General features: G+C 43.1%; 1 protein-coding gene across 1 annotated transcript in view; it reads right to left on the bottom strand.

Moving 5' to 3' along the window:
• Positions 1-1,231: 1,231 nt before the first annotated feature.
• Positions 1,232-26,182, bottom strand: part of PDE8A (phosphodiesterase 8A) — a 160,082-nt gene continuing 135,131 nt past the window's right edge. The window contains exons 15-22 of the mRNA XM_008959571.5: positions 24,811-24,859; positions 24,180-24,315; positions 22,462-22,660; positions 19,307-19,524; positions 17,136-17,268; positions 13,979-14,146; positions 3,672-3,801; positions 1,232-2,574 (exon numbers count right to left, since the gene is read on the bottom strand). Coding sequence (XP_008957819.4) covers positions 2,468-2,574; positions 3,672-3,801; positions 13,979-14,146; positions 17,136-17,268; positions 19,307-19,524; positions 22,462-22,660; positions 24,180-24,315; positions 24,811-24,859 — 1,140 coding nt within the window. The 3' untranslated portion in view covers positions 1,232-2,467. The remainder of the gene's footprint in view (positions 2,575-3,671; positions 3,802-13,978; positions 14,147-17,135; positions 17,269-19,306; positions 19,525-22,461; positions 22,661-24,179; positions 24,316-24,810; positions 24,860-26,182) is intronic.

The following is a 26,182-nucleotide window of genomic DNA, read 5'->3' as shown; positions in this document are numbered from 1 at the left end:
ATTAATATGTTTTTTTGTCAAATCTATTTTATTTTTAAACTGTCTTGGTTTAGGTTTTTGTGTTTTTTTTTTTTTTTTTTTTTTTTTTTTTGAGACGGAGTCTTGCTCTGTCGCCCAGGCTGGAGTGCAGTGGCACCATCTCGGCTCACTGCAAGCTCTGCCTCCCGGGTTGATGCCATTCTCCTGCCTTAGCCTCCCGAGTAGCTGGGACTCCAGGCACCCACCATCACGCCCGGCTAATTTTTTCTATTTTTAGTAGAGATGGGGTTTCACCGTGTTGGCCAGGATGGTCTCAATCTCCTGACCTCGTGATCCGCCCACCTCGACCTCCCAAAGTGCTGGGATTACAGGCATGAGCCACTGTGCCTGGCCCGGTTTAGTTTCTTTTTTGCTTATCTGTTTAAGCATGTTAAGCCTACTCATCTTAAAGTCTCTTTCAGATTATTTGATAATTATTACCAGCTCTTGGTGATGCAAATTCCATATATTGCACACACTGCTATCTCTGCCTCAAGATGGTTGAGTTCTTCTTGTGGTTTGTTTCCTTTTTTCTTTGCACCTGGGGAGGGGACAGAACTGTCTTCCCTGCTCAGTCCACAATTACCATCTCAGGCCAAATATCTTAACACAGGACAAAGCCTTTGTTTCCTTAAACAGAAACTCCAAAGGGCTTGCCCTGTCAGCCCTCCAGTGCCCTGACATCTCTGAATGGGCACCTCGTGCCCAAGACCCATCTCTGAGAGCCCTCTGTCAGTCCTCCAGTGTGCTTCTTATCTCTCAATTCCCATTCAGAGGTACCAGGCAGTGAACTAAGGTTAATTCTGAGAACTTCTCAACATACTCATCTGGCCCTGTGTGACCTTGAAAAAGTCATTTAACTACCAATCTTTTCTGTAAAGTAAGGAATATTCTTTCTTTTCTTTATGATTAGAGACAGGGTCTTGCTTTGTTGCCGAGGCTGGAGTATAGTGGCATGATCATAGCTCACTGCAGCACTGAACTCCTGGGCTCAGGCAGTCCTCCCACCTCAGCTCCTAAGCAGCAGAGATCACAGGTGCATGCTAAATTTTTTGTAGAGATGAGGTCTTGCTACGTTGCCCAGGCTGGTCTTGAACTCTTAGGCTCACAATGTGCTGAGATTACAGTCATAAGCCACTGTGCCTGACCTTTATTTAAAAAAAAAATTATAAGTATTATGAGACAAAGAACTCTCCAAAAAGATAAAACATGATTTCTTAAAAAGAAATGGTTTAATTTCATTTTTATCTGGGAAAAAAACCACAAATACGAGTTTAAAATGAAATGACAAATACATTGACATGTCAAGTGTCATTTTTTATAGTATTATGCTTATTCAAGGTGTGAAGATACAGAACCTCTTTATAAATTTCTGGCATCAAAGATTCCCACTGTAGATAAAAACAGGTTGGTTATAAAATGTCAATTCATTAAATATTCAATTTTTGTTCGTTTTTATAAGGAATATTTTGTAGAAACAGTATAAAATAGAGTAGACTTTTGGAAACTGAATTATAAAATTTTAGAAAAAAGTGTTAAGTCCTAACTTTTCTTTGCAAACCAAGAAGAGAGTCTAATTTTACCTTGGGGAGTTACCTGTGAAGTTCATTAGGCAGCTAGAGCTATTTCAGAGCCCTGGGTTCTATACAGTGGAAGCAGCCTTCTTTAGCACTTAGAATAAGACCCCAGCTTTTTCCAATTAGCCTCAATCAGAAAAGTTTAACATACATGAATATTTCTATAGTGCAGTAAAAATATCATTTTATTAATTTGCATTATGAAAATAAGTCTGTATACCAAGTAATGCATAATGAATATGAATCATGTAAATTTGGTCACGGTACTTGAAGTTGGCTTTGGCTCTGAAGTATTTTTGAATTCATAGAAAATATTGAGCTTTTAATGAAATAAATAAAACATTTTAATTGATATTAATAATCAAGTTCAAATTTTAATTTTTCATTTGCTACTCAATTTTAAAAGAGAAGTCACTCTCAGTAGTGTTCCCAAGTGAGTGATTGCACCTTCTATGATGTGAAAAAGTTGCTAAAGATCCTATTGCCATTAGCCATTCTTAAGTGCTGAACGTAACTGAGAGAATTGTTTGCAACAGACATGCTCTGTCACTGGCAGGAAGTCCATCAATACCCTTTGCAGGGGCACTCCAGACCTTGTGTTTTACCAGAAACTGATGCAAACCGTGGTCTTCATGTGCCTTTTTGAAGAGCTCCTGCAGCAGGCCCAGGCTACAGTGGCCAAGTCTCACTTGACAGTAATGGCATTGGATGGTGGCTGCAGAAGGTTACTGATGTCCCCGTGGGCTTTCACAGGCTATGCAGATCGGGGGCTGTTCTGCCTAATACTGAAAGGACCAAGGAACTCTGGCTGCCCTCAGGAATTCCAAATGACCGAAGGAACAAAGCTTCAGGGCTCTGGGTGGTGTCTCCCACTATTCAGGAGGTGGTCGGAGGCTCCGCAGCTTCATTTCGTCCAGTCCTTTCCAGTATTTAAAGTTGTTGTCAAGATGCTGCATTAAATCAGGCAGGTCTACAAAGGCTGGAGAGAAAGATAGGAATGTGATATGCTTTCACAGCCTCTGTTTGCATTTTAAAGAGTGACAGACGGGAGCAGGCATCTGCGTGAGGCTAAACAGACCTGGGCAAACACACCCAGCAGCTTCAGCGAGGCGTGGCTGACTGAAGTTAAACCCTGTCCTCAATGCCAGCACCTCCTCTGTGACCACCTGCTGAGCTGGTAACTGTGGTAAATAAAACAGAAGGTGGCTATTCGGCTTAATTACCATTAAACCAGCAGCACCTTTGGGCCTGGGGTGTCAGAAAGCAGTATGTAGTGTGCCCACCCCTGCCCCCAGCCAATGGTCTGGCCCCTGTGTGCTCACTGTCCCTTCACATACACCAGCATCTCCTTTCACCTGCACCACATGAAGAACGTGCAGCCTGGGGACACACGCGTCTAGTCTCAGTCCCAGAAGCAGTGAGCTGCAGAGTATGCAGTTTCCCCCAAAGCTGCAGCTATCTAGCTCCACTACTTCAGTCCTTCTCCCCAGCCGCCTACCCGTGTTCTACGGCCTTCCTGAGACATGGGTTTATTTCCTGACTGGATCTGGACATTTATCAGCCCTGTAGCCCCTCCTTCAAGGTGCAGCCCTCAGGACGAAGATGCACGTGGAATATCAGTTCTCCGATATTCTTTTATTTGACAGACTCCTGTGCCCCACCTGAAGTTAAAGGAGGGTGACATGCATCAGTCAGAGACAGACCAGTCCTTCTGGTCTTGTGTAGAGTGAGGCTGGGAGAAGCAGGGGACAGTGGAGGGCAAAGGGCTGCTGTAGAAACACCATGGGTTTTGGAGCCAGCACGATTGGTTTTGAACCCTAGCTGCTCTACTACAAGCTGTGGGGCCCCAAGTTCAATCCCGTCATCTATAAAACAGGCATAAAGACACCTATGCCTGCGGGGAGTGTTAAGAAAGAACACCTAGCCCTCAGGGGCCCTCGGCGATGGTTCACTTCGCTCTTGTTCTTGAAAGCCCAGGCCCCAAATCATATTCTACAGTCAAATGCACTCTGCTCTTTCATACGCGGTTCCCCATTATTTAGAGGAAAATATGCTATTTTAAGGAAGATTTCTTACCATCCCAAGCATCAAACATGTCTGTGATGAAGTAATCAATGAAAGAGATTTGGGATTTGGGGATGCTGCAGGTATTTCTGTCAAACACTGGCATCACCACAGGTAAGTCCTGCTGCTTCTCTTCATCAGTCTGCAAAGCAGAAAACGTGATCAGGAGACCCCAGCATCTGGTTCCACTCCACCTAGGGGCAGCCCCTCCCCCAGGAAGAGCTTCTCCTGGCAGCTTAAGGTGGCTTGTCATGGTGAGAAGCCAGTCACCACCTCACGCAGCCAAACCACGTCTCATAACAGATACCAAAAGTTCTCAGAATGAGGACTACTCCATGTCAGTGGGGTCTGAGGACACCCCAACTCAAGCCAAACTTTAAACATCTGGAAGCCTCCTTGCAGAAGCTCTTCAGGTAAGATCCCAAACATTATGTGTAGTCAGCCACCGCTCTGTTGTTCGTATTGACCTAAAGAAACTGAGGCAAAATTAATATACAGAGTTTACAGGCTACTGGCCTGGAGTCCACAGAGCAGGCGATTACTTAGGTCAGGGTGGGGAGTGAGACGTAACTGCTGTCACATTTCAATGCCTCTCTGGGTCTGACAACTAAGGGGGCTCACATTCCTCAAAGAAAAAGATCTGTTCTTTTCTCACTCCTATCACAGTCCAGCCGTCCTTCCACCTGGCTTGAAGCATCCCCACACAGGGGCCACTTTACAAGGAAAGGCCTAGTGGCTGCTTCTCATCTATGGCTAAATTATTTTTTTGAAAAGGTTCTGAACACCCTTGAGATCCTGGATGTTTAAAAAAAAAAAAAAGAGCTCTGAGTATTTATATACTTTAGTCAAACTCTTCCACATCTTCAGGATTCCAGAGAGACTCGCAAAAAACTAAAAACATAATTAAGAACCTGAGGAAAAAGGCAAGCGTCCTGTTCTTTATTTGATAAAGTCTCATTTTGGCCCAATGGTGCTGGAGAAAAGGGTGAGGTAAGGCCCATGGGGTGGGAATGAGGCCAGAAGTCCTGAGTGCATTCTTTAGAGGCCCCTGTGGATGTGCAACCAGAATCGCGCTGCACGATCCCTGCTGTGCCAGGGCGCCTGTGCTGGGAGTCAAGTCAAACGGTGGGGCAGGATGAGAACAGGGTGAGTGCAGATGGAGTGAGGTAGGAGTGGGCTGGGGGGAGCAGCTCTTCTAGATGGGACCCTAGTACATGTGTGGGGCTGGGTGAAGGGATGGTGGCTGTTGTATTGAACACTAGCCTTTCTCCCCAGTGCCAGGGCTGGAGGGGGTAGAGCCAGCCCTCTGGGGGGGTCACTCTGGGAGGGCCTGAGGAGGTGTTGGGCCAGGTGTGGTAAGGGAGAAGGGTAGCTGAGTGCACAGAAGAAAGGCTAACCACTTGCTAACCACTGAAGTCTCGTCCCACTGTTGGCCACTCACAAGACGTGTCTTCTACACTCACAGCCGAACTTCCAGCTCCCAAATGGCCAGCAGAGCTCACCCCATCACAGCCAGGCTCTGGCAGCTGGCAGAACTCACTCGCAGCTCCTCCCCTTAGCCCTTGCTCCACAGGGCCTCACCATGGCTGCAGCACCTCGCCAAGAACGTTCCCATGCTTGCACTCACAGGCCCTCCAGGGGATGCCAGGTCAGAAAGTTCTCTCGTCCCAGCATCTCTCTCCCCCCACCGCAGCTCTACGGCACCAGCTCCGGCACTTGCATGGAGCTCCCTAAAGTCGCTGACTCCATTGCCTTTCTTCTGTGCACTCAGTCACCCTTCTCCCATCTTCCTTACTACACCTGGCCCAGCACCTCAGGCTCTCCCAGAGTGACACCCAGAGGCCTGGCTCTACCAAGTATTTGTGCACCTTGCCCTGTGCACAACAACTCACTCCAGCTCTCCATATGGGCTCTCTACTTGAGAGAAGCAGGCAAACCTCTGGAGGTTTTCCTAGGATGGCACCATACCTAGCACAGTGCCCAGAGGTGCGTGTATGCTAGGTAAGTGTTGATGGTGCTGGGGACAAGTGCCAAGAAAGTCAGAAGAGTTCCTGCTGTTCCGGTGGTTCAGAATATGGGATTCACGTGCTTTGGTAAGAGAAGGAGTGGGGAACGCTGGCCCAGCATCCGCTGGCTGTGGTGAAGGCCCTGCTGTTGGCAGCCCCACTGCTGTCTCAGAAAAGCAGTCAGCCCTACACGAGTCTCTGCCATGGGATAGAGAGGAAGGGGTGGGGGCGCAGGGAGGGCCTTGGGTTCACACCCCATGGGCCTGTCCAGCTCAAACAGCAGTGCCCTGGGCGGGGCGCTCTCCTGATGTGCCCTCCCTTGGTCACACTAGACCCTAAGCCAGCTCTCTCGGGCAGCCATGGCAAAGGCTCCGTTAGCTCAGCCACTCAGTCATCCAGAGGCTGTTCTGTCTTTCTGCTCTCAGGGCCTGCCCTCCCTATTCACATGTAAGCAGCTGGCTGGCTGAAGGTCAGTGAAGACCCTCGTGCTTAGATTTCTTCTCTTTGGCCCAATGTGACAAGTGCATGGAACGTCCAGGGCCCCCCGTTCCCTCCTGGAGACCAGCAAACTGTGGCCCATGCCCTCACCTAAGTCACCAGTGAGAACTCCACACCTGTAGATGCTTCCTTTCTGTGACCCCACCTGCAAGGCAGGGTCTACAAGTTTCACATTTCACTGCTGTGCCCCAAGCAAAAATAAAAGACTGTACAACACCTGGCACAGAGCCAGGCAAGTGGTACTCAAGCCCCACTCCCCATGAAGTCAAGCAGCCCCAGCCAGAGACAAACCAGAGATGCCTCTTCACCTTGCTTCAGGCCCTGGCACTCTTTAGTATCCATGCTATTCAAGAGACAGGGTGGCTATAAGGAGTGAACTTGCAAACCTAACCCCACTGAATACAAGAAGCAACTGTATCTTAATGTCTTAATGACTTTAAAATCAAAGCCTGAGCACTGGAGTAACATCAGTAATATGGGGGACTAGGAAGCTCCAAGTCCTCATTTCTCCATGAAATGAGAGACTGGCTAAAATAGCCTTACAGGAACTCTGGAAAACAGTCAAAAGTCTACAGCAACCAAGTGAATGCCCATTCAAGAAAAGCCACATTCAAAACAGTAGGAAACTTAAGGGTATTTTCACTCAACCTTGCACCACACTTCCCCAGTGTGGTACAATCTTGGTCTGGAGGAGGCAGCAGCCCAGTTTCCAGCTGTGTCCCTTGAACCGGAGGGAGCAGAGCAGACCTTATTTGCAACATTCTGACAAGTCTGTGGGCTGCCTGAAGGCTTGGTCTCTGTTTCACTTAGCTCCCAGGTAGAAAAGCAATGACTACTGCTCAGGAAAGCTGCAGGGGGATGACCAATATGGATGCCTGAAGACAAGAGATTATGAGCGGAGACCAACAACAGATCATCTAAGGCCCTGAGGATAACCTCAGACAAGATGCTTCGGGAAATTAAGACATCTGAAAGCAGCTGTGTATACAGGGGAATTAAGAAGAGTATGTATATGCAGACCCAGGCAAGACATGCTCAGAAAATGTTTGAGAAAACTTTAAACTTTCATGATGGGTTAATTGTAAGGCTGAGAGACAGTTTTCAAAGACTAGGAGAGGTGGCTGTTTTTTAAAATGCCTAATTTTCAACAAAAATCACAAGGCATACAAAGAAACTAGAAAATACGGTACTCTCAAAGGAAGAAAAGAAACTGTCCCTAAAGATGTACAGGCACTGGACAAAGACTTCAAAACAACGGTCTTAAATATGCTCAAAGACCTAAAAACACACACACACACACGCACACAGACCAGGAACTATAGGAAATGACAGGTGAACAACACAGTGAGAATATCAGCAAAGAGAGAAATTATGAAAAGTAACGAGAGAAATTATGAAAAGTAACCTAACAAGCCAGGTGCGGTGGTTCACACCTGTAATCCTAGCATTTTGGGAAGCTGAGGTGGGTGGATCACCTGAGGTCAAGAGTTTGAGACCAGCCTGGCCAGCATGGTGAAACCTCGTCTCTACTAAAAATACAAAAATTAGCTGGGCATGGTGGCGGGCACCTGTAATCCCAGCTACTTGGGAGGCTGAGGCAGGAGAATCACTTAAACCCAAGAGGCAGAGGTTGCAGTGAGCCAAGATGGCACCATTGCACTCCAGCTTGGGCGACACAGCAAAAACTCCATCTCAAATTTGAAGGCTGAAAAATACAAAAAACAAATTAAACTTCACCAGAGGGGTTCAGTATCAGATATGGGCAGACAGAAGAAAGAAAAAAGAATGAAGAAAAGTGAATAGAACCTAATGAATTTATGGGAAACCATCAAATGGACAAATACACATCTTATGAGTCCAGCAAAAAGAAGAGGAGAAGAGAAGGACAGAGATTATTTGAAGAAATAATAGCCAACAGGCACAGTATTTGTAACCTCAGCTACTTGAGAGGCTAAGGCAGGAGGGTTTCTTGAACCCAGGAGTTCAAGACCAGCTTGGGCAACATAGTGAGACCCCATATTTGAAAAAATCTTGGCCAAAAAATGCCATAATTTGGGGAAATATATGAATCTACAAATCCAAGAAGCTAAATAAACTCCAAGTAGGATAAACCCAAAGAGATCTATCTGAGACACACTATAACCAAACAGTCAAAAGACAGAGGATCTCAAAAGCAGCAAAAGAAAAGAGACTCATCACATATAGGAGATAATAAGATGACCTGCTCATTTCTCAGCAGAAACCTTGAAGGCCAGAAGGCAGTGAAATTATATATATAAAGTGCTAAAAGAAAAAAAACTGTCAACTGAAAATTCTGATTCAGGCAAACTGTCCTGCAAAAAAGAGGAATTAAGACATTCCTAGATAAACATAAGCCAAGGGAATTCATTACCATTAGACCTGACCTACAAAAAATGCTAAAGGAAATCCTTTAGGTTGAAATAAAAGGAAGCTAGACAGTAACTTGATATAAACAGTAACTTGATATAAAGATCTCTGATAATGGTAAATACATGGGAAAATATAAAAAGCAGCATTATTACAATTTTGTTTTGTAACTTTACTTTTAAAAATGCATAAAAATAATTTTAAATGTTAATGGACATATAATGTATAAAGATATTACTTGTGACATTTACAAAATGGAGTGGGGTGGTAGAGCTATATAAGAGTTCATGTATGCAATTAATGTTAAGTTGACATCAAAACCAACTGTTGTAACTTTAGGTTGTCCTATGCAATCTCTATGGTATCCACAATGCAACTATCTATAGAAAAAGGGAATCAAAATGTGCCATTACAAAATATCAAATAAGCACAACAGGAGGCAGTAATGGAGGAAGAGGAACAAAAAAGCTGTAAGACATACAGGAAACTAACAAAGTGGCAAAAGTCTTTCCCTATCAGTAATTATTTTAAGTGTAAATAGATTCAACTCAAAAGCCGCAGACTGTCAGAATGGATAAGAACACATGATCCAACTACATTCTATCTACAAGAAAATCACTTTAGCTCTCAAGACATACATATGTTGAAAATGAAAGGATGGAAAAAGATATCTCATGAAAATAATATCCAAGAGAGAGCTGGGGTGGGTATCCTAAAAGACAAAATAAACTTTATGTCAAAAACTGTTACAGGCCAGGTGCGGTGGCTCAGGCCTGTAATCTCAGCACTTTGGGAGGTTGAGGTGAGCGGATCACCTGAGGTCAGGAGTTAGAGACCAGCCTGACCAACATGAAACCCCGTCTCTACTAAAAACACAAAAATTAGCCAGGCATGGTGGTACGTGCCTATAATCCCAGCTACTCAGGAGGCTGAGGCAGGAGAATTGCTTGAACCTGGGAGGCAGAGGTTGCAGTGAGCCAAGATTGTGCCACTGCACTCTAGCCTGGAAGGACATTAATAAAAGGGTCAATTCATCAGGAAGATATAATGATTATAAGCATATAAGCATCAAATACCAGAGTTCCAAAACATATGAAGCAAACATTTATAAAACTGAAGGAAGAAACAGATACTTCTAAAATAATGGCTGGAGACTTCAATACTACACTTTTATAATGAATAGAACAATGAGACAATAGAGTTTGAACAATGCTTTAGGCCAACTGGACCTAACAGAATGTATAGAACATCCACCCAACAACAGTAGAGTATACATTTTTTTCTCAAGTGCAAATGGAACATTCTCCAGGATACAACATATGATAGGCCACAAAACAAACAGTATATATTTTAAAAGGTAAGGTCATACAAAGTACCTTTTCTAATAACAGTGAAATGAACCAAAACTCAGTAATGGAAGGAAAACCGGGAAACTCACAAGTATCTGGAAATTAAATAGCATATGCTTTGATATGGTTTGAATGTCTGTCCCCTCCAAATCACATGTTGAAAAATAATCCCCAGTGCTGGAGGTGGGGTCTGGTGGGATGTGTTTGGGTCATGGGGGCAGATCCTTCGTGAATGGCTTAGTGCCCTCCCCATGGTAATGAGAGATCTTGCTCTGAGTTTACAGGTAATCTGGTTAAGAGTGTGGCAATTCCCCCTGCTCTCTTGCCATGTGATACATCTGCTTCCCCCTTTGCTCTGATCATAAGCTTCCTGAGCCCTCACCGGAAGCTGAGCAGATGTTAGTTCTATGCTTGCACAGCCTGCAGAACCATGAGCCAAAATAAACTTTTCTTTATAAATTACCCAGCCTCAGGTATTCGTTTATAGCAATGCAAATGGACTAATATACTCTTAAACAACCAAGGGGTCAAAGAAGAAATCATAAGGGAAATTAGAAAATACTTTGAGACAAATGAAAATGAAGCACACTATGCCAAAAGTTATTAGATGCAGCAAAAACAGTTATAAGGGGGAAATTAACAGCTGTAAATGCCTACAAGATTTTAAATCAACAACCTAACTTAACATGTTATGGAGCTATAGAAAGAATAAACTAAACCTAACGCTAGCAAAAGGAAGGAAATAATAAAGAACAGAGGTATATAGAGAACAGAAAAAACAAAACCAAAAGATAATTTTTTGAAAAGATCAACAAGATTGACAGATCTTTGGCTAGATGGACTAAGAAAAAAAGGCAAGACCCAAATTACCAAAATCAGAATGAAAGTGGGAACATTACTCCAGGTTTCATAGAAATAAAAAGGATTATAAGAGAGTACCATGAACAACTGAATGCCAACACAATGGATAAACTCCTAGAAACATGCAACCTACCAGGACTGAATCATAAAGAAACAGAATCTGAATAGACCAATGACTAGCAAGGAGATTGAATCAGTAATCAAAAACCTCCCAAGAAAGGATGGTTTCACTGGTTAAATTCTACCAAACATTTTGAGAAGAATTAATATCAATCCTTCTCAAACTCTTCCAGAAAAACTGAAAAGGAAGGAAGTACTTCCTAACTCATTCCATGAGGCCAGCATTATCCTAATAAAGCCAGACAAAGACACTACAAGAAAATTGCAGGCCAATATCCCCTGTAAATACTGATGCAAAAATCCTTAATAAAATACTAGCAATCCAAACTCAGCAGCATATTAAAGGATTATACACAATGACTGTGTGGAATCTATTTCTGAAATGCAAGATTGGTTCCGCACATGAAGATCAGTGTGATATACCATATGAAGAGAATGAAGGGAAGAAAACCCAGATCTAAAATGGTAAATTTTACCATAAAAAAGGAAGAAAAAAGAAACTGCTAAACTGCTTCCCAAAGTGACTGTAGCATTCTACACATCTATCACAAATGCATGCATTCTAGTTGCTCCACATCTTCAACATTTGGTGTTGTCAGCCTTTCCCATTTTTAGCCATCCCATTGGGTGTGTAGTGGTATTTCACTGTGGTTTTAATTTGAATTTCCCAGATGACTAATGATGTTCAGCACTTTTTTCATGTGCTTATTGGCTTTTCATAATAGCTTCTTTGGGGAAGTGTCTGGACAAATACTTGCCTATAATAAATTGGGTGGTTTATCTTTTACTACTGAGTTATAGTTCTTTATATATCTATGGATACAGTCCTTTCAAATATAATTTGTAAATATTTTCCTCCAGTATGGCTTGCCTGCTCATTTTCTTAGCTGTGTTTTGAAGGAGCAAACTTTGTAAATTTTGAAGAAGTCTAATTTATCAAATTTTCTTTTTATGGTTGTTGCTCTTTTCTTTTTATTAAGACACAGTCTTGCTCTGTCACCCAGGTTGGAGTGCAGTGTACAATCATGGCTCACTGCAGCCTCAACCTCCGAGGCTCAAGCAATCCTCCTGCAACTGGGACCACAGGCACGTGCCACCACCACAGGCAACTAATTAAAAAAATTTTTTTTTCTAGTGATGAGGTCTCATTATCTTGCTGAGGCTGGTCTTGAACTCCTGGACTCAAGTAATCCTCCCACCTTGGCCTCCCAAAGTGCTGAGATGACATGTATAAGCCACCGCACCTGGCTGGTTGTTGCTTTCTGCATCTAAGAAATCTTTGTCCACTTTCAAGTCACTGAGGATATTCTGGTATGTTTCTCTCTAAAAGCTTTATGGTTTTAGCTGTTGTATGTAGGTCTATGAATTTCTCTATGGTATGAGATAGGAGCTGTGGTTCTTTTTTTTTTTGCATAGGAATATCCAATTATCCTAACACCACTTACTGAAAAAATTTCACATTAGCCACTGATCATATAAATGTGATCTGTTTCTTGGATTTCTATTCTGTCCCATGGTTGTACTTGTTATCTTTATGCCAGCACCACACTTTCTTGATTATTTTAAGTTTTGAAGCCAAACAGGGCATATCTTCCAACTTTTTAAAGTTTGCTTTGCTTATTCAAGGTCCTTCTCATTTTCATATATAATTTAGAAACAGTCTGTAGACTTCCACAGAAAAAAAACCTGCTGAAATTTTGATTGGGATTGCATTGAATTGAAACACCAATTTGGGTAGAAGTGAATGTTAACACTGAGCCTTCCAGTATGTGAACATGATACGCCTCACCATTTATTCAAGTGTTCATTAAAATTTTCAGCAATGTTTTATGGTTTTCACTGTAAAGTTCTGGTCATCTTTTATTAAATTTTTTCCTAATTTTAATTTTTAAATTTTATTTCCTACTGTAAATGGGACCGGGCTTTTGGTTTCATTTTCCAATTGTTGGTTGCTAGTACATAAAATACAACTCACTTTTGTATATTGAGCTGTGTCCTATGACATTGGTAAATCAAATCCACTTATTAGTGCTAATAATTGTTTGTATATTCCTTAGAATTTTCTACATAAAATCATGTCATCTGCAAACAGAAGCAAATGTATGTCTTACTTTTTGTTCTTTAAACCTCTCTCTCCTTTGTCTATTGCAATGATGAGGAACACCAATACAAGGTTGAACAGAAGAGGTAAGAATGGGCACCCTTACCTTGTTTCCAATCTTAAGAATGTATTCAATATCTCATGCCATTAAATATAATGTTAGCTGTATGTTTTCTTTGAGACAGGGTCTCACTTTGTTGCTCAGGTTGGAGTGCAGTGACATGATCATGGCTCACTGCAGCCTCAACCTCCTGGGCTTCAAGCGATCCTCCTGCCTCAGCCTCCCAAGTAGCTTGGGACTACAGGAATGCATCACTATGCCCGGCTAACTTTTAATTTTTTTGTAGAGACAAGGTCTCACCATGTTGTCCAGGCTGCTCTTAAGACTCCTGGGCTCAAGTGATCCTTCCAAAGCTAACAGCACTTTAAAGATGTTCCAGTGTCTTCTGGCCTTCATAGTTTTTGATGGGAAGTCAGAGGACATGAGAATCACTGTTTTCTTATAAGTAATGTGTCGCTTTTCCTCTGGCTGATTTCAAGATTTATCTTTAGCCTGTTAGCTGCTTGACTATGACACATCTGACATGGGCTAAGGTTCACTGGGCTTCTTGAATCTGTATGCATATGCATGTGCATATGCCCTCCACCAAATCTGGAAAAATCTTAGCCAGTATATTTCCTAATATTTTTTTCTGCCCCAAGAGAGGTTTTTTCTACTCAGAAAGAATATGAAGACCAGATGACTCCTTAAAAGTACTTTCAGGAAAAAAATCATCAACCCAGGATGCTATATCTAACAAAAATATCCTGCAAGAATAAAGGGAAAATAAAATATTCTTAAGAAAAAAAAATTTGTTACCAGTTACCATTTGTTACCTTGCAAAACAAGGACAGAATTTTTTTAGAACCCTATTTCCTAGTGTTAAGTCCATTATCTCGTATGATTTTATGGGTTTTAACTCTCTCTCTAGAAACTTAAAAGAGGCAGCATCTTACCTGAGAAAAATATTCTTCTGAAATGCGTGCAGCCCACTCGATGCAGTACTGCAGGGGTCGGCAGGGATTGGACACATCAGCACATTTAATCAGCATTCGTTTGATTAGGGTCCGGTTCTCTGGAGTCCTAAGCATAGTGTTTATCACTTCCTGATTTTTATCAGTTTCCTGAAACATGAGTGGAATTCAAAGCAATCAAAATGGATCCCTTGGTGCCAAGCCCTCTCTTACTGGTCTGTCCCACTGTAAGCATAAAAAGAGCACTAGTCAGGATCTATAAGGATCTCACAAAACAGTGCCAAGGATACTGTGAGCATTGAGCTTGGCCTCTCATTTTACCCAGGAGAAAACCGAGGCTCAGTGAGATTCCAACAGGACCTAGAAGTGGAGGGTAGCACTAGGGGTTGGTATATCTGCCCTTCCCCTTTTCCTTGCGTCTTTCTTCTCTTCCTCTCACTAAATCTTTCTCACAGTTGCCTTTTTTTCTGTTCCACTCTCTCTCTCCCCCTTGGTAAGAACTCAAAGACTGGTTTTGTCTTTTATTATATTTATTAAAGAAGAGTATGAGCTGAAAAAAATAAATTTCTCTGCCCTCACAACAAATGGGCTCTTGTAGCCCAACAGCCTCCATACTTCTCAACCCAGTCCTGTGATAGGGCAGATTCCCAAGATAACACCTAACATTTTTGATGGATAAAGGACTTAACAGTCATTCTCTGTTGATCTGCACTCACAAGAAGATCTAATGGTAAGCATGAAAGTATTATTTATTACATTTTACAAATGAGGACACTGAGACTCAGGGAGGTGAAGTGACTTGTCCAAAGCAACCAGCCGAGCCAGGATAAGAACTTCAGTTCTGCCTTTAGTCCCAGCGTGCCTTCCACTCACAGTACCATATGCTGTCTGCATCCAAGGATCCCCACTGGATATGGATCAATTTATGATGTAACAGAACCACTATTTGTAGGCTCTCTGAAGAGAATTCAGGCTAGAGGGTATTGGGGCAGAGAGCAATGAAAAAGACTAAAGGCAAGCAGGTCTCCTCAGTCTGATTCTGTGCCCATCAAGCAACATTCCAAAGGAGTTAGTCATATGATTTCAATATGCAATAGCAGTAGCGTAAGAAGCCCTGATGGTCCCAGCTCAGAGGGAACAGACTGCCATCAAGATGGATGGGTGGCATCCTGACTCTAGGCTTCCCACACTTCCTGGAGAGTGCCAAAATGAATACTACACCGGTGACACTTCAGTAGCTCTCCTCGCTCCAGGTTTCCACTGTGACCAGCTCTGTGCTGACCCTTCTTTCTTCAGATCCGTTAATACCTGCAGTGTGACTATAGTTTCGTACTGCCAGCCTGGAAACTATTCTCTTTCATCTTCCTTTCTCCTGCTCTGACCCACTGGATATTGATTTTCAGTCTCTCAGAAGTAACCCCATGTACCAACAACAGAGATGAGAACCATAATGTTAAGTGGAGCAGAGAACTCAGCTCTAGGGGCTGTCCAGACTAGACAGAGGAAACCAAGTCTGCTGGGTGTATGGTTTCCTTCTGTGGCATGAGGTCAGCCAGGAGTGGTGGCCAGGTGACAATCAGCCCTATCCAGAATGGCAGAGCAGGAGCCAATAAAACAGGCTGGTACAGGCACCTCTGTTAAAAGTCTTTGGAAAGAGAGTGAAGTCAGGGGCAGGCTGACAAATTGAGAGAACAGGAAAGGGTGAAGAAATAGTTCTCAACATCAGGTTAAACCAAAGTAAGTGTCATGGGGTAATATGCTAGAAAACCAGGGGGCAGACAAAGGCCATGGCCAAACAAATGAATTGCAGAAGTAAAATGGAGTTAGAAGTCAAGGAATTATGATCCTAGCCTGCGAGGATAAGTCATCCCTGTGTGTGGCAAATATCTCAGGATGGTGATAGGAGCTGGGGAGGGTGGTGGGAGAGAAGACTGTGAGCTGCTGCCAACATGTTCAGTAAATGTGGGCCTCAAAGAAGAGGTTCATGAAAGAACATATTCTTTAAGTTGCTGATGACACAATGAATCTAGTATAATAGGCACCAGTTCTTAAGTGCCTACCATGTACCATGCTCATCAGTCCTATGCCTTGAGACTTATTATCCCCATTCTACAGATAAGCAAATGATGGGAACTTGGGCCTGTATGCTTCCTCAGCTGGAGACTCCTGCCTGGTGAGAGGGTTAATGTTATCCTTGCCCAGCAGTTGTTGTGGACTCCATGCCTCAAATGTAGAAACAGGGGCAACAATAATGTCACCCTTGTGACACAAATACAGTGTCTTTCTCAATCCACATGTTCCTCTAAGTGAGGACCAAGAGAGGATAGCTGCTGCTACCATGATATGTGCCCAGTGGGAGTGGCTAGAAAGAGATATCAAGGGCTCCAACTGATCACAGAATGGAGAAGGGAGGGGGATATTAGTGAGGAAGGGTGCCGGAATAGTCTGTCTAAAGTTAGCTTATCTAAAATCTGACCTTCCTTTCGAGTTTTCCCATCTAGTTGGATGTGCTAATTTTTTTCCTGCCAAGTTTTTGCACTTTAAATAATTTTTTAACCAATAAAAACTAAATTCAGTGAGCCCACTGTGATGGTTAATACTGAGTGTCAACTTGATTGGATTGAAGAATACAAAGTATTGATCCTGGGTGTGTTTCTGTGAGAGTGTTGCCAAAAGAGATTAACATTTGAGCCAGTGGGCTGGGGAAGGCAGATGCACCCTTAATCTGGTGGGCACAATCAAATCAATTGCCATCAAATATAAAGCAGGCAGGAAAACATGAAAAGGAGAGATGGACCTAGCCTCCCAGCCTACATTTCTCCCATGCTGGATGCTCTCTGCCCTTGAACATCAGACTCCAAGTTCTCCAGTTTTGGGACTCAGACTGGCTCTCCTTGCTCCTCAGCTTGCAGACAGCCTATTGTGGGACCTTGTGATCGTGTAAGTTATTACTTAATAAACTCCCCTTTGTGTGTGTGTGTGTGTGTGTGTGTGTATCCCATTAGTTCTGTCCCTGTAAGAGTCTAATAGACTCACTGAGGGAACCCTTCTGTGGCTGATATCATAGCCCATGTGTCTCCATAACACAACAGTACAAGGACCCCAAACACAGGTTCTCTTTGCAATAAGTTTCCCTTACCCCATTTTCTTCTAGTGTTGCCAAGGGTTTGTTGATGCTGTTGACAAATTTGTTGACATGCTCAAAGTGCTTTGTCATTTCTGTGGCTAAGACCATGTCGATAATCCCCTGGCGCAGTGTCCGATAATCATTCCTGTTTTCGATGACAAATTAGAGGCTGCTACAAATTACTGATCCAGACCAGACAGGTACTCCTGAAAACAATCTGTTATCCAGGTATGTGTCCTCTGCAGCTATAAATCTAATGCCACTGAAAGTCACAAGGCACATTTTAAAAAGACATGGAAGTTAGGGGTTAGTGCCTAGATCGTTAGTGCCTAGAACCTCAAAAGAAGTTAAAACCAAAAGCTATAGGCAAAACTTATAGTTGCAGTGTTTATCTTGTCAATGAAGATAGAAATCTGTGGTTAGAAAGAATATACCCCACATGGAGGTACCTTGAGACCCAACAATTTTAGTGCCCATAGAATGTGAGGATCGATCTTCTGAAAGCTGAGAAATCATAGGGAGTACTTGATACCTCCACCTCTAACCCTTGCTTTTATTTTAGTACTTTAAAAAATTCATTTCTTGAAGGGGTAATCCATGTAATTCAAAATTTGAAGGGGTATGAATATGAAACAAAGTCTCTATTCAATCCCTTTTCTGCAGTTGAGTAGAAAACTTTCTCTGGAAAGTTAATAGGGTCTCATGTAGTTTTCCATTGATAACTGATGTAACTATAAGCAAATATGAATAGAAACTACTTTAACTCCACCTCTGAAATCCTAGAACATGGCAGAAAGGAGTTTTACAAAATCAAGAATCCTCTTCTTTAAAAATCCAAATTAATAAGTATTCTTCATGACACAATATTTTTTCATTCTTCAACTGATATTCACTAAGTTCCTAGTATGTACCAAGCACTGTGGCACTGAGGACACAGTGACATATGACCCTTGTGACCTTACAGAGCTTAAGAATCTAATCAGACATTACGCAAATCATTAAAAATAATTATTAAATAAGAAATGTGATACGTGCTACGAAGAAATCTGGGATTGAATAATTAGAGGGTTAAACTTAGCATGAGAGATCAGGGAAGGCTTCCCCAAGGAAGTGACATGTAAACAGAGACAATGCCAAGGAGATGTATGCTGAGCACAGGAGGGCAGAGTGGAGTGCTTCAGGGAGAGAGATAGATGACTGCTTCTTTGAGAGTCTCTAAGAGCTCAAGATATCAGCATTATACTTCATCTTGAAACATCCAGACACAAAGCGGCTGAATCTTAAAAACATTGTGCTAAGTGAAAAAAGCTAGTCACAAAAGATCACATATTGTGTATGATTCCATTTACATAAAATGTCCAGAAATGGCAAATCTATAGAGACAGAAAGTAGATCACAGTAGTTGTCTAGGACTAGGGGAGTTGAGGGGGAATGGAAAGGAACTGCTCATAAATTTGAGGTTCTATCGAAGGGGTAATATTCTAAAATTGAATATACTATGAGTTGCACAACTCTATGAAGATACTAAAACCACTATGAATATACTAAAAACCACTGTACATGTTATTATTATTTTGAGACAGGGTCTCGCTCTAGTATGTAGCAAGCACTGTGGCACTGAGGGCACCGAGGGCACAGTGACATATGACCCTTGTGACCTTACAGAGCTTAAGAATCTAATCAGACATTACGCAAATAATTAAAAAGTAATTATTAAATAAGAAATGTGATACGTGCTATGAAGAAATCTGGGATTGAATAATTAGAGGGTTTAACTTAGCATGAGAGATCAGGGAAGGCTCTGTTGCTCAAGCTGGAGTGCAGTGGTGTGATCACGGTTCCCTGCAGCCTCACCCTCCTGGGCTCAAGCAATCCTCCCACCTTAGCCTCCCGAGTAGCTGGGACTACAGACACAACCACCGAGCCTGGCTAATTTTTTTTTTCCTTTTGTAGAGACAGGGTCTCCCTACGTTGCCCAGGCTGGTCTCAAACTCCTGGGCTCAAGTGATTTCTCCTGTCTCAGCCTCCCAAAGTGCTGGGATTATAGGCATGAGCCACTATGTCCGGCCCACTGTATACTTTGTGCACTTTAAATGGGTGAACTGTATAAGATGTGAATTATATCTCAATATAGCTGTTTAAAAAAGAGAGAGAGGGATTAACACACTTCCCATTGTTCTTACCTCTCCATGTTTTTAAATATATTGCATTTATCATCTCCAGTGGTCAGCTGGAAGGCCAAGGCCGCATGGTGGCTCTCCAGCACAGCAGTGTCATTGTACAAAATGGCCAGCTCACTTCCAGCATTACACAGGAAGGAGTTGGTTCTCCCAGGGTGATCCACATCATGAATGGTGGCTGCAATGAGTGCAGCGACCTCATCAATTGGATCTAAAGTTTCCTGAAAACAAGAGAGCTTTTAAAAACTGGGGTATGACACTGAAGGCAAGGAAGCCTTCTGTATAGTTTTCTTTCTCCCCTATTACTTTCAGGTAAGAATATTTCAGATTTCTAAGAAAAGCATACTACGTGAGCAAATCTAGTTTTCCTATCTCCACCCTGAAACAGTTATATTTCTGCATATTTGTTAGTCTCACACAAGTTAAGGACTTACCAAAATACAGGTGTTCTCAACAGATAGGAGTCACCTCCTCAGCCAGTCTTTCTCTAGACCCATCACAAAAAAAGTCCTTAGTCTGAGATATTGACTTAGACCAGCATAAACTAATATTAATAAAGGAGAGAAACAATTTTAAATAAAATTTAAAATAGGCACCACTTACATTAACTGGGAATTGGTTTAGTTTTCTTCCCCCTTTTAGTGCTATCTTTGTCAGGTTGATGTCAGAGTTTTGTGAGTTTGACAAAATGATATGGAAGTTTTCCATCTTTTTCAAGACTCTGAAAAGGTTTATGTAACATGGAAAAATTCCTTAAAGGGCTAAAGAATTCACCTGTCCATCTGGGTCAGGAGCCAACTTTTGAAGAAATTAAATAATAATTTAAAAATTACTAAAATTACTTCCATGTTATTGGCCTCTTTTTTTGTTTTTTTACTTCTTATATCAATTTAATTTAAAACATTCCATTAAAACTATTTTAAAGCTTTTGATTTAGTACATATGTGTGCAGTACTTCTATTTTCTGCTGTAAATTTGTATATTTTTGTGTCTTTATATCTTAACTAGTTTGGCTAGAACTTCACCTATTTTCTTGGTTATTTCCAAGAGTCACACTGGATTATCATTTTGCTTTTCCCATGTTTTTTTTCTTCCCTTTTAAAAGTAATTAAGGCATTTAAAACATAAACCTTTAAATATATAATTGGCTTCATTCTATAGGTTTTGACAGATAAGCTTCTCATTTTTGTTATTTTCTAACTAATGTCATTTTTGGTTTTATTTCTTTGTTGATTCCCAAATTATTCAGAATATTTTCTCATTTGTTGTAGCTGATATTTTAAATTTAACCATTAGTTATTCTATTTTGTTGTGTTGTGGTTAGAAAATATAGCCTATGAAGTTTAGAAGTTCAACACATTATGTCCCAGTATAAGATCATTTTTGGAAATACCCTGCAGACTCTTGAGATGTATAGCTAATAAATCAGCCTTGCAAATTTATTTAAATTGATTTAAATTAAAATTCAATAATTTAAATTTTAAGTGCGCAAATAGTATGGTATGTGAATTACCTTTCAATAAATGCTCTTTTTTTTTTTGAGACGAGAGTCTTGCTCTGTCACCCAGGCTGCAATGCAATAGCATGATCTTGGCTCACTGCAACCTCCACCTCCTGGGTTCAAGTGATTCTCCTGCCTCAGCCTCTCAAGTAGCTGGGATTATAGGCCTGCGCCACCATGCCCAGCTAATTTTTCTATTTTTAGTAGAGATGGTGTTTCACCATGTTGGCTAGGCTGGTCTCGAATTCCTGATCCATCTGCCTTGGTCTCCCAAAGTACTGGGATTACAGGTGTGAGCCACCATGACATTTCAATAAATGCTCTAATAAACTGTTTTCAGTTAGCTCTCTAAATATATATTTGTATGTTGTCTATAGAGTAGTTTAAAAGCAATACAGCAAAAATTGGGTTCTTTATATGCTGAGCCATACTGACACAGATGTCCCTCTGTTATTACTTGTTTTCATAATTTAGAAAACAGTCCCCTTCTCTGGACACCTATTTTACCTACAGTCTGATTTGATTTTTTCTGGAAAAAACAAAAACAAAAACAAAAAAAAACAGAAATAAGAACGAGAGGGAGCATGGAAAGTTCTGAGAAGGTTTACCCTTCAAGGTGAGGAATGAACACTTGTTCACTCCCTCCGTGTGCCAGATGTCATCTTCTGCTTTGCTCTCTGCCAAATGCTAGTCCCGTGATACAGAGGAGGAAATGCAGCCAGGAGCCACTTGCCCTGGCCCTGCATGATTGCAGTCATCTTAGGCCCCAGTCAAGGGAGCAACAGGTCAAGGGCAGAAGCTTCAGAAACTAAAAAGTGGCCTGTGACTGGGACATAGGAGAGGAAATGATGAGAGGAGCTCATTGTTGAGGTGACTGTGGAGAGCTGTAGAGTTTAAAGTTTAAATCCTGAGGGAGGTGGGAAGCTGCTCCTGGGAATGACAATATCAGGTATGCTGTTTCAGAAAGATCGCATTGGCAGTAGGGTAAGGGCATTCCATGGGAGGCAGGGCAGGCAAGAATTCTAGTTTGGAACTGCCCAGATGCGAAAGGATTGTGGGGGGCCTCACTGGGACAGCAGCAGGAGATGAATCTGAGAACATTTAGGTGTGACAGGAGGCAAGGTCAGATGATCAACCAGATGTGGGGGGTTGAGGAGTGGAAAGAAGCAAGGATGACTCTCGGTTTCTAATCTGGGTATCCGGTTGGATAATGGAACCCTGGATTAGGTAGATAAACCTGGGTGGGAGCAGTGCTGGGAACAGAGATGATGAACCTGACCTTAGAGCCCTGCAGACTTTCATGTACAGATGGAGGCCCTAAAGTGGGGATATCCAACAGTTACTTGGCTCTACTAGTGTACAGGCTTGGAGTGAGACCCCCAGAAGAATAGCCCTATCCTGTCCTTCTTAGGTTTCTCCTCCGGGACCAAATTCTGCCTCTTGTACCCTCATGGAATGGCTGGGATTATGTCATGAATTAACACATCAATTTCCCAAAGCTAGTGTGGCCTCCTGCCTGATTCCTTGTATGACCTTGCCCTTCCTGTGCCAGGCTGCACACGTGAGCAGTCATGCTATGTATCTTAGTGGAGGCAGAAGCACTAGACTCTCCCCACTGCTCCTGCCCATTAAATGTGGCATGTAAACAACAGCTCACCTTTATCCTCTCCTTGGAGAGAAAATAGGCAGTGGCATGAAGCACATCAGCAGAATGTGTAGAATTGTGGTAGGGATTGGAGGAATGATAATTGGCTTCGATAATTTGTAACCATGATCTTAGCGTTGACTCGGAGCAGTGTAAGAATTCACAGATTCCAAAGCGAGCAAACATTTTGAGACCAAGATAAATCAAAGGCCTATAGACAGAAAAAACCCCACAATATTAGAACAAAGCAAACAAACAGGCCAAGTGTTTAAGGCCTGAATTGGTTCCAAGCCAAATTTCAGAGAGTGCAGGGCAGCAAAGTGGAGATTGCTTGGGCTGTGCTGGCCTCTCTCTGGTGGGGCCAACCAACTGGTTCCACTTCTTGCCCTCAGGGGACCATGATGCACGGGTGAGAGCTGGCTGTCCACAGCAGCTCTGACTTCAGCCTCGTTGGGGCTCCCGATTTGTTGGGGGGAGTTTGCTCATTCTGTCCTTCCAGGTTCAGCTTCCTACTTGCACTAGTGGGTTCCTCAAAATAACCCTTTCTCCAGGCTAAGCTTGTACCACCTTGAACACTATCCTCTCCTTTGGACTTGCTGGACCGATGCCATTGGCCAGACATCCTGCCTATGAGAAAACATTTCCTGAAAATGTCATATAAGCCAGACACTGCCGTATGCAATGGAATTTTCTCAACACCCACCTTTCTGGAGGTGGGTGTTAAAAGTATGAGGGGATTTCCCCTGAGGTGTCCAGCTGGCCACCAAGTTAGGTTCTTACTCGAGAAATCACCTTGACCCAGCATCTGGCCCTTGCCTGTGAAGGCCAAGAAACTGGCTGTGTTGAGGCAGTATCCAGAAGTGATCGCAGGACTTAAACTCACCTGCCTTAGCCCAGTTCACATGGATGTAATGTCACTAGCATGTAAACCAGATGCTCAAAGACTCATGTGCCCAGGGAGTATTCTTTTCAACTCTCCTTGGCTGTGCTGGGAGATAGGGAAGTAGAACGTATCAGCAGGTTAACTCAAGGGGAGCCTGAAAAAGTCAGGGAGTTATCTTGGGGACAGGTCACCCAGACTGAGATGAGACCTGAGGGGCCATCCCATGGCCCAACCGAGCACACCTCTGCCTAGACACCCTAGTGGGCAGTCCTGGCTGGAATCAGCTCTGTGGACCTCCCTTTCTTGTGTGCCCAGCCAACTACCACCTTTGGTTAACAGCTCTTCTCCCGCAAGGGAAAAAACTCAAGGCAAAACCCCATTCCTGCTCCCTCTCTCTGTGATCACACCCAGATGAGGATGACTGGGGCTTTGGGTGTCCCTATGCCTATCACCAACACAACAACCAAAAGCTGGGAGCAGCTCTTATCACATGTGTATGTGTTTCTAATAAATTTTGGTTCTAGGCTCTGAGCAGATCTCTTACAGCAATCTTAACATATTACCACCTACAGGAGAAATACCTTTATTTCACGGAAAAAAGTCCTGTGCTACTTGGAGAAGTCACTGGCTCAGTTGCATGCTTTCCATGAATGTGCCATCACTGTGGCCAGCAGACTCTCCCCCAGGCCCTGGTGACTCAGAGCCACCTGGTGCCCTGCTACTCCTTCCTTAGGGCCCCACCCTGACCAGGTACCAGGCTTGTGCACAATCCATACTCCTCAGGTAGCCTCCTCACACAGGCCCTGGGAATCTAGTTCTCCCGCTGCTGAGCTCTGCATGAACTCACCTATTGTGGGTGGCAGCCTCCAGTTCAAAAATATCAAAGTCCCAGTATTCCTCATTTTCCATGGCCCGAGCTATCCGTGGTGGGACATCATCAAGGGAGATGGGAGTGATTATATTGCTTGAAACCATTTGAGTGTCTGTAAAGTGATGTAATTTGGAGAACAAATAGGCTTTAAAGGATTAACTTTTTTTTTTTTTTTGAGACGGAATCTCACTCTGTTGCCCAGGCTAGAGTGTTGTGGTACAGTCTCAGCTCACTGCAACCTCCGCCTCCCGGGTTCAAGTGATTCTCCTGCCTCAGCCTCCTGAGTAGTGGGATTACAGGCACCTGCCACCATGCCTGGCTAATTTTTTGTATTTTCAGTAGAGACAGGATTTTGCCATGTTGGCCAGGCTGGTCTTGAACTCCTGACCTTGTGATCTGCCCATCTCGGCGGTGTGAGCCACCGCTCCCGGCCAGGATTAACTGTTTCTTAGGGAGGACAGTACCGCCTCAGGGACAGCTGCTTTGTTTCTGAGGCTTTATGACATACCAAGAAACTTCTTAATGAGGTGAAAAATTATTTTCATCACTTAAGCTAGACTGCAGTATTATAGACAGTGATCTAAGAAATTAAAAAGGAAAAACTTACTTTTTGTTGAAAGAACATATTCATTCCCTGATAGTCTTCGCAAACCATCCTGATAAAAATCAAGGAAACAAGAAAAAGAAAAGTCACAACTATTCTTTCCTTCCTGGAAACTCCAGGTGGTCCTCCCACAGGACAACTCAGGGCAGCCCTCTCCACCAATGCACTCAAGGCTGCCCTGGGCCCAGCAGGTCCACCCCTGTGATCGACCACTGACCTCAGTCACTTACTGGAGAGCACAACAGGCTAATGCTGGGAAGGATGGTCCTGGCCCTGTTGGAAGCTAAACTCAGGAGCAAGGTCAACACCCGGGAGATGAGCCTGCATCTTTTGAGGGGTGGGTGGTCTTTAAGCCCAGCATTCTTGCTTGCACTCCAGGACCATTTGGTTTCTTGGGGACAACTGTGCTCTGCCCTCAGTCCTTCTCCTCCATTTTCGTGCAACCCTCCTCACTCTGAGGACACGAGGCTTTCCTGGAAACATTAGCTCCTCTCTCACCTCATAAGTGACCTCATTCCCCACAGTTGACTCTCCTGGGCTCCTCACCACTGCTTCCAGACCACCTGGCCCAAACCCGTACTCTCAGCAGCCCCTTTTCTCCAGTCCTGTGGCTATTCTCATCTGCTCGCCTCCAGGACACTATCCTACCCCCATCCCTCATGATTTTCACCTCTTACCTGCAGTCTGGAGGAGACCCTGTCTCAAATAGGCAAGACCACAGTGAGATATTATCAGCATTGTAAACACTCTACCTTCTAGATTTCTGCCTGGAACCTTATTTTTATAAAATCCAGTGACTTCAGAAAGCAGGAATTGGGAGGGAGGTGGATTTTGCTTCTGACCAAGACAAAAGCTGACAGAGAGCAATGGAATAATCTGTGCTGCACAAAGTTGTCCCTCTCTTGTGAGAGCTCTACACCAGACATGCTGAAGGAGGCATCCAGGACCCCTCAAGAGTCTATGACACAAAGCCCCCTTCTAGTGAAAGATTCCCAAACCCCTCTTTCCTACAGTCATCTAAATGTGTGTGGGATGCTTTGAAGGCCAAACTGTTGCACCCCCTGGCACCATTTTAAATACATATGGCGGGAGAAAGACAATCTTTCTGTTCTACACTGTCCCAGTTTTGAAGATCTTTAATACAACTAAACAAGCTTTATTTAGATAAACTACTGTAGAAGCCCTAAGCAACACTGGAGAACTGGTGCTCAGCAGACTGTCAGGATTACATTCCTCCCTGCTCTGCTCCAAGCTAAGCTCTCCCTAGGAGGCAGGCAGCAGGTGGGTGCTTGGCCAGAGAATAGCAGAACCCAGGCAATGGAGGAGAGTTTAGGTCTTGACTGAACCCTACAGAGCCCTGCCTGCCTCTTCAATA

Source organism: Pan paniscus, chromosome 16 (genome assembly GCF_029289425.2).
Source record: "Pan paniscus chromosome 16, NHGRI_mPanPan1-v2.0_pri, whole genome shotgun sequence".
In the NCBI taxonomy this organism is placed as follows: domain Eukaryota; kingdom Metazoa; phylum Chordata; class Mammalia; order Primates; family Hominidae; genus Pan; species Pan paniscus.
This window is presented reverse-complemented; position numbering and strand designations above follow the sequence as displayed.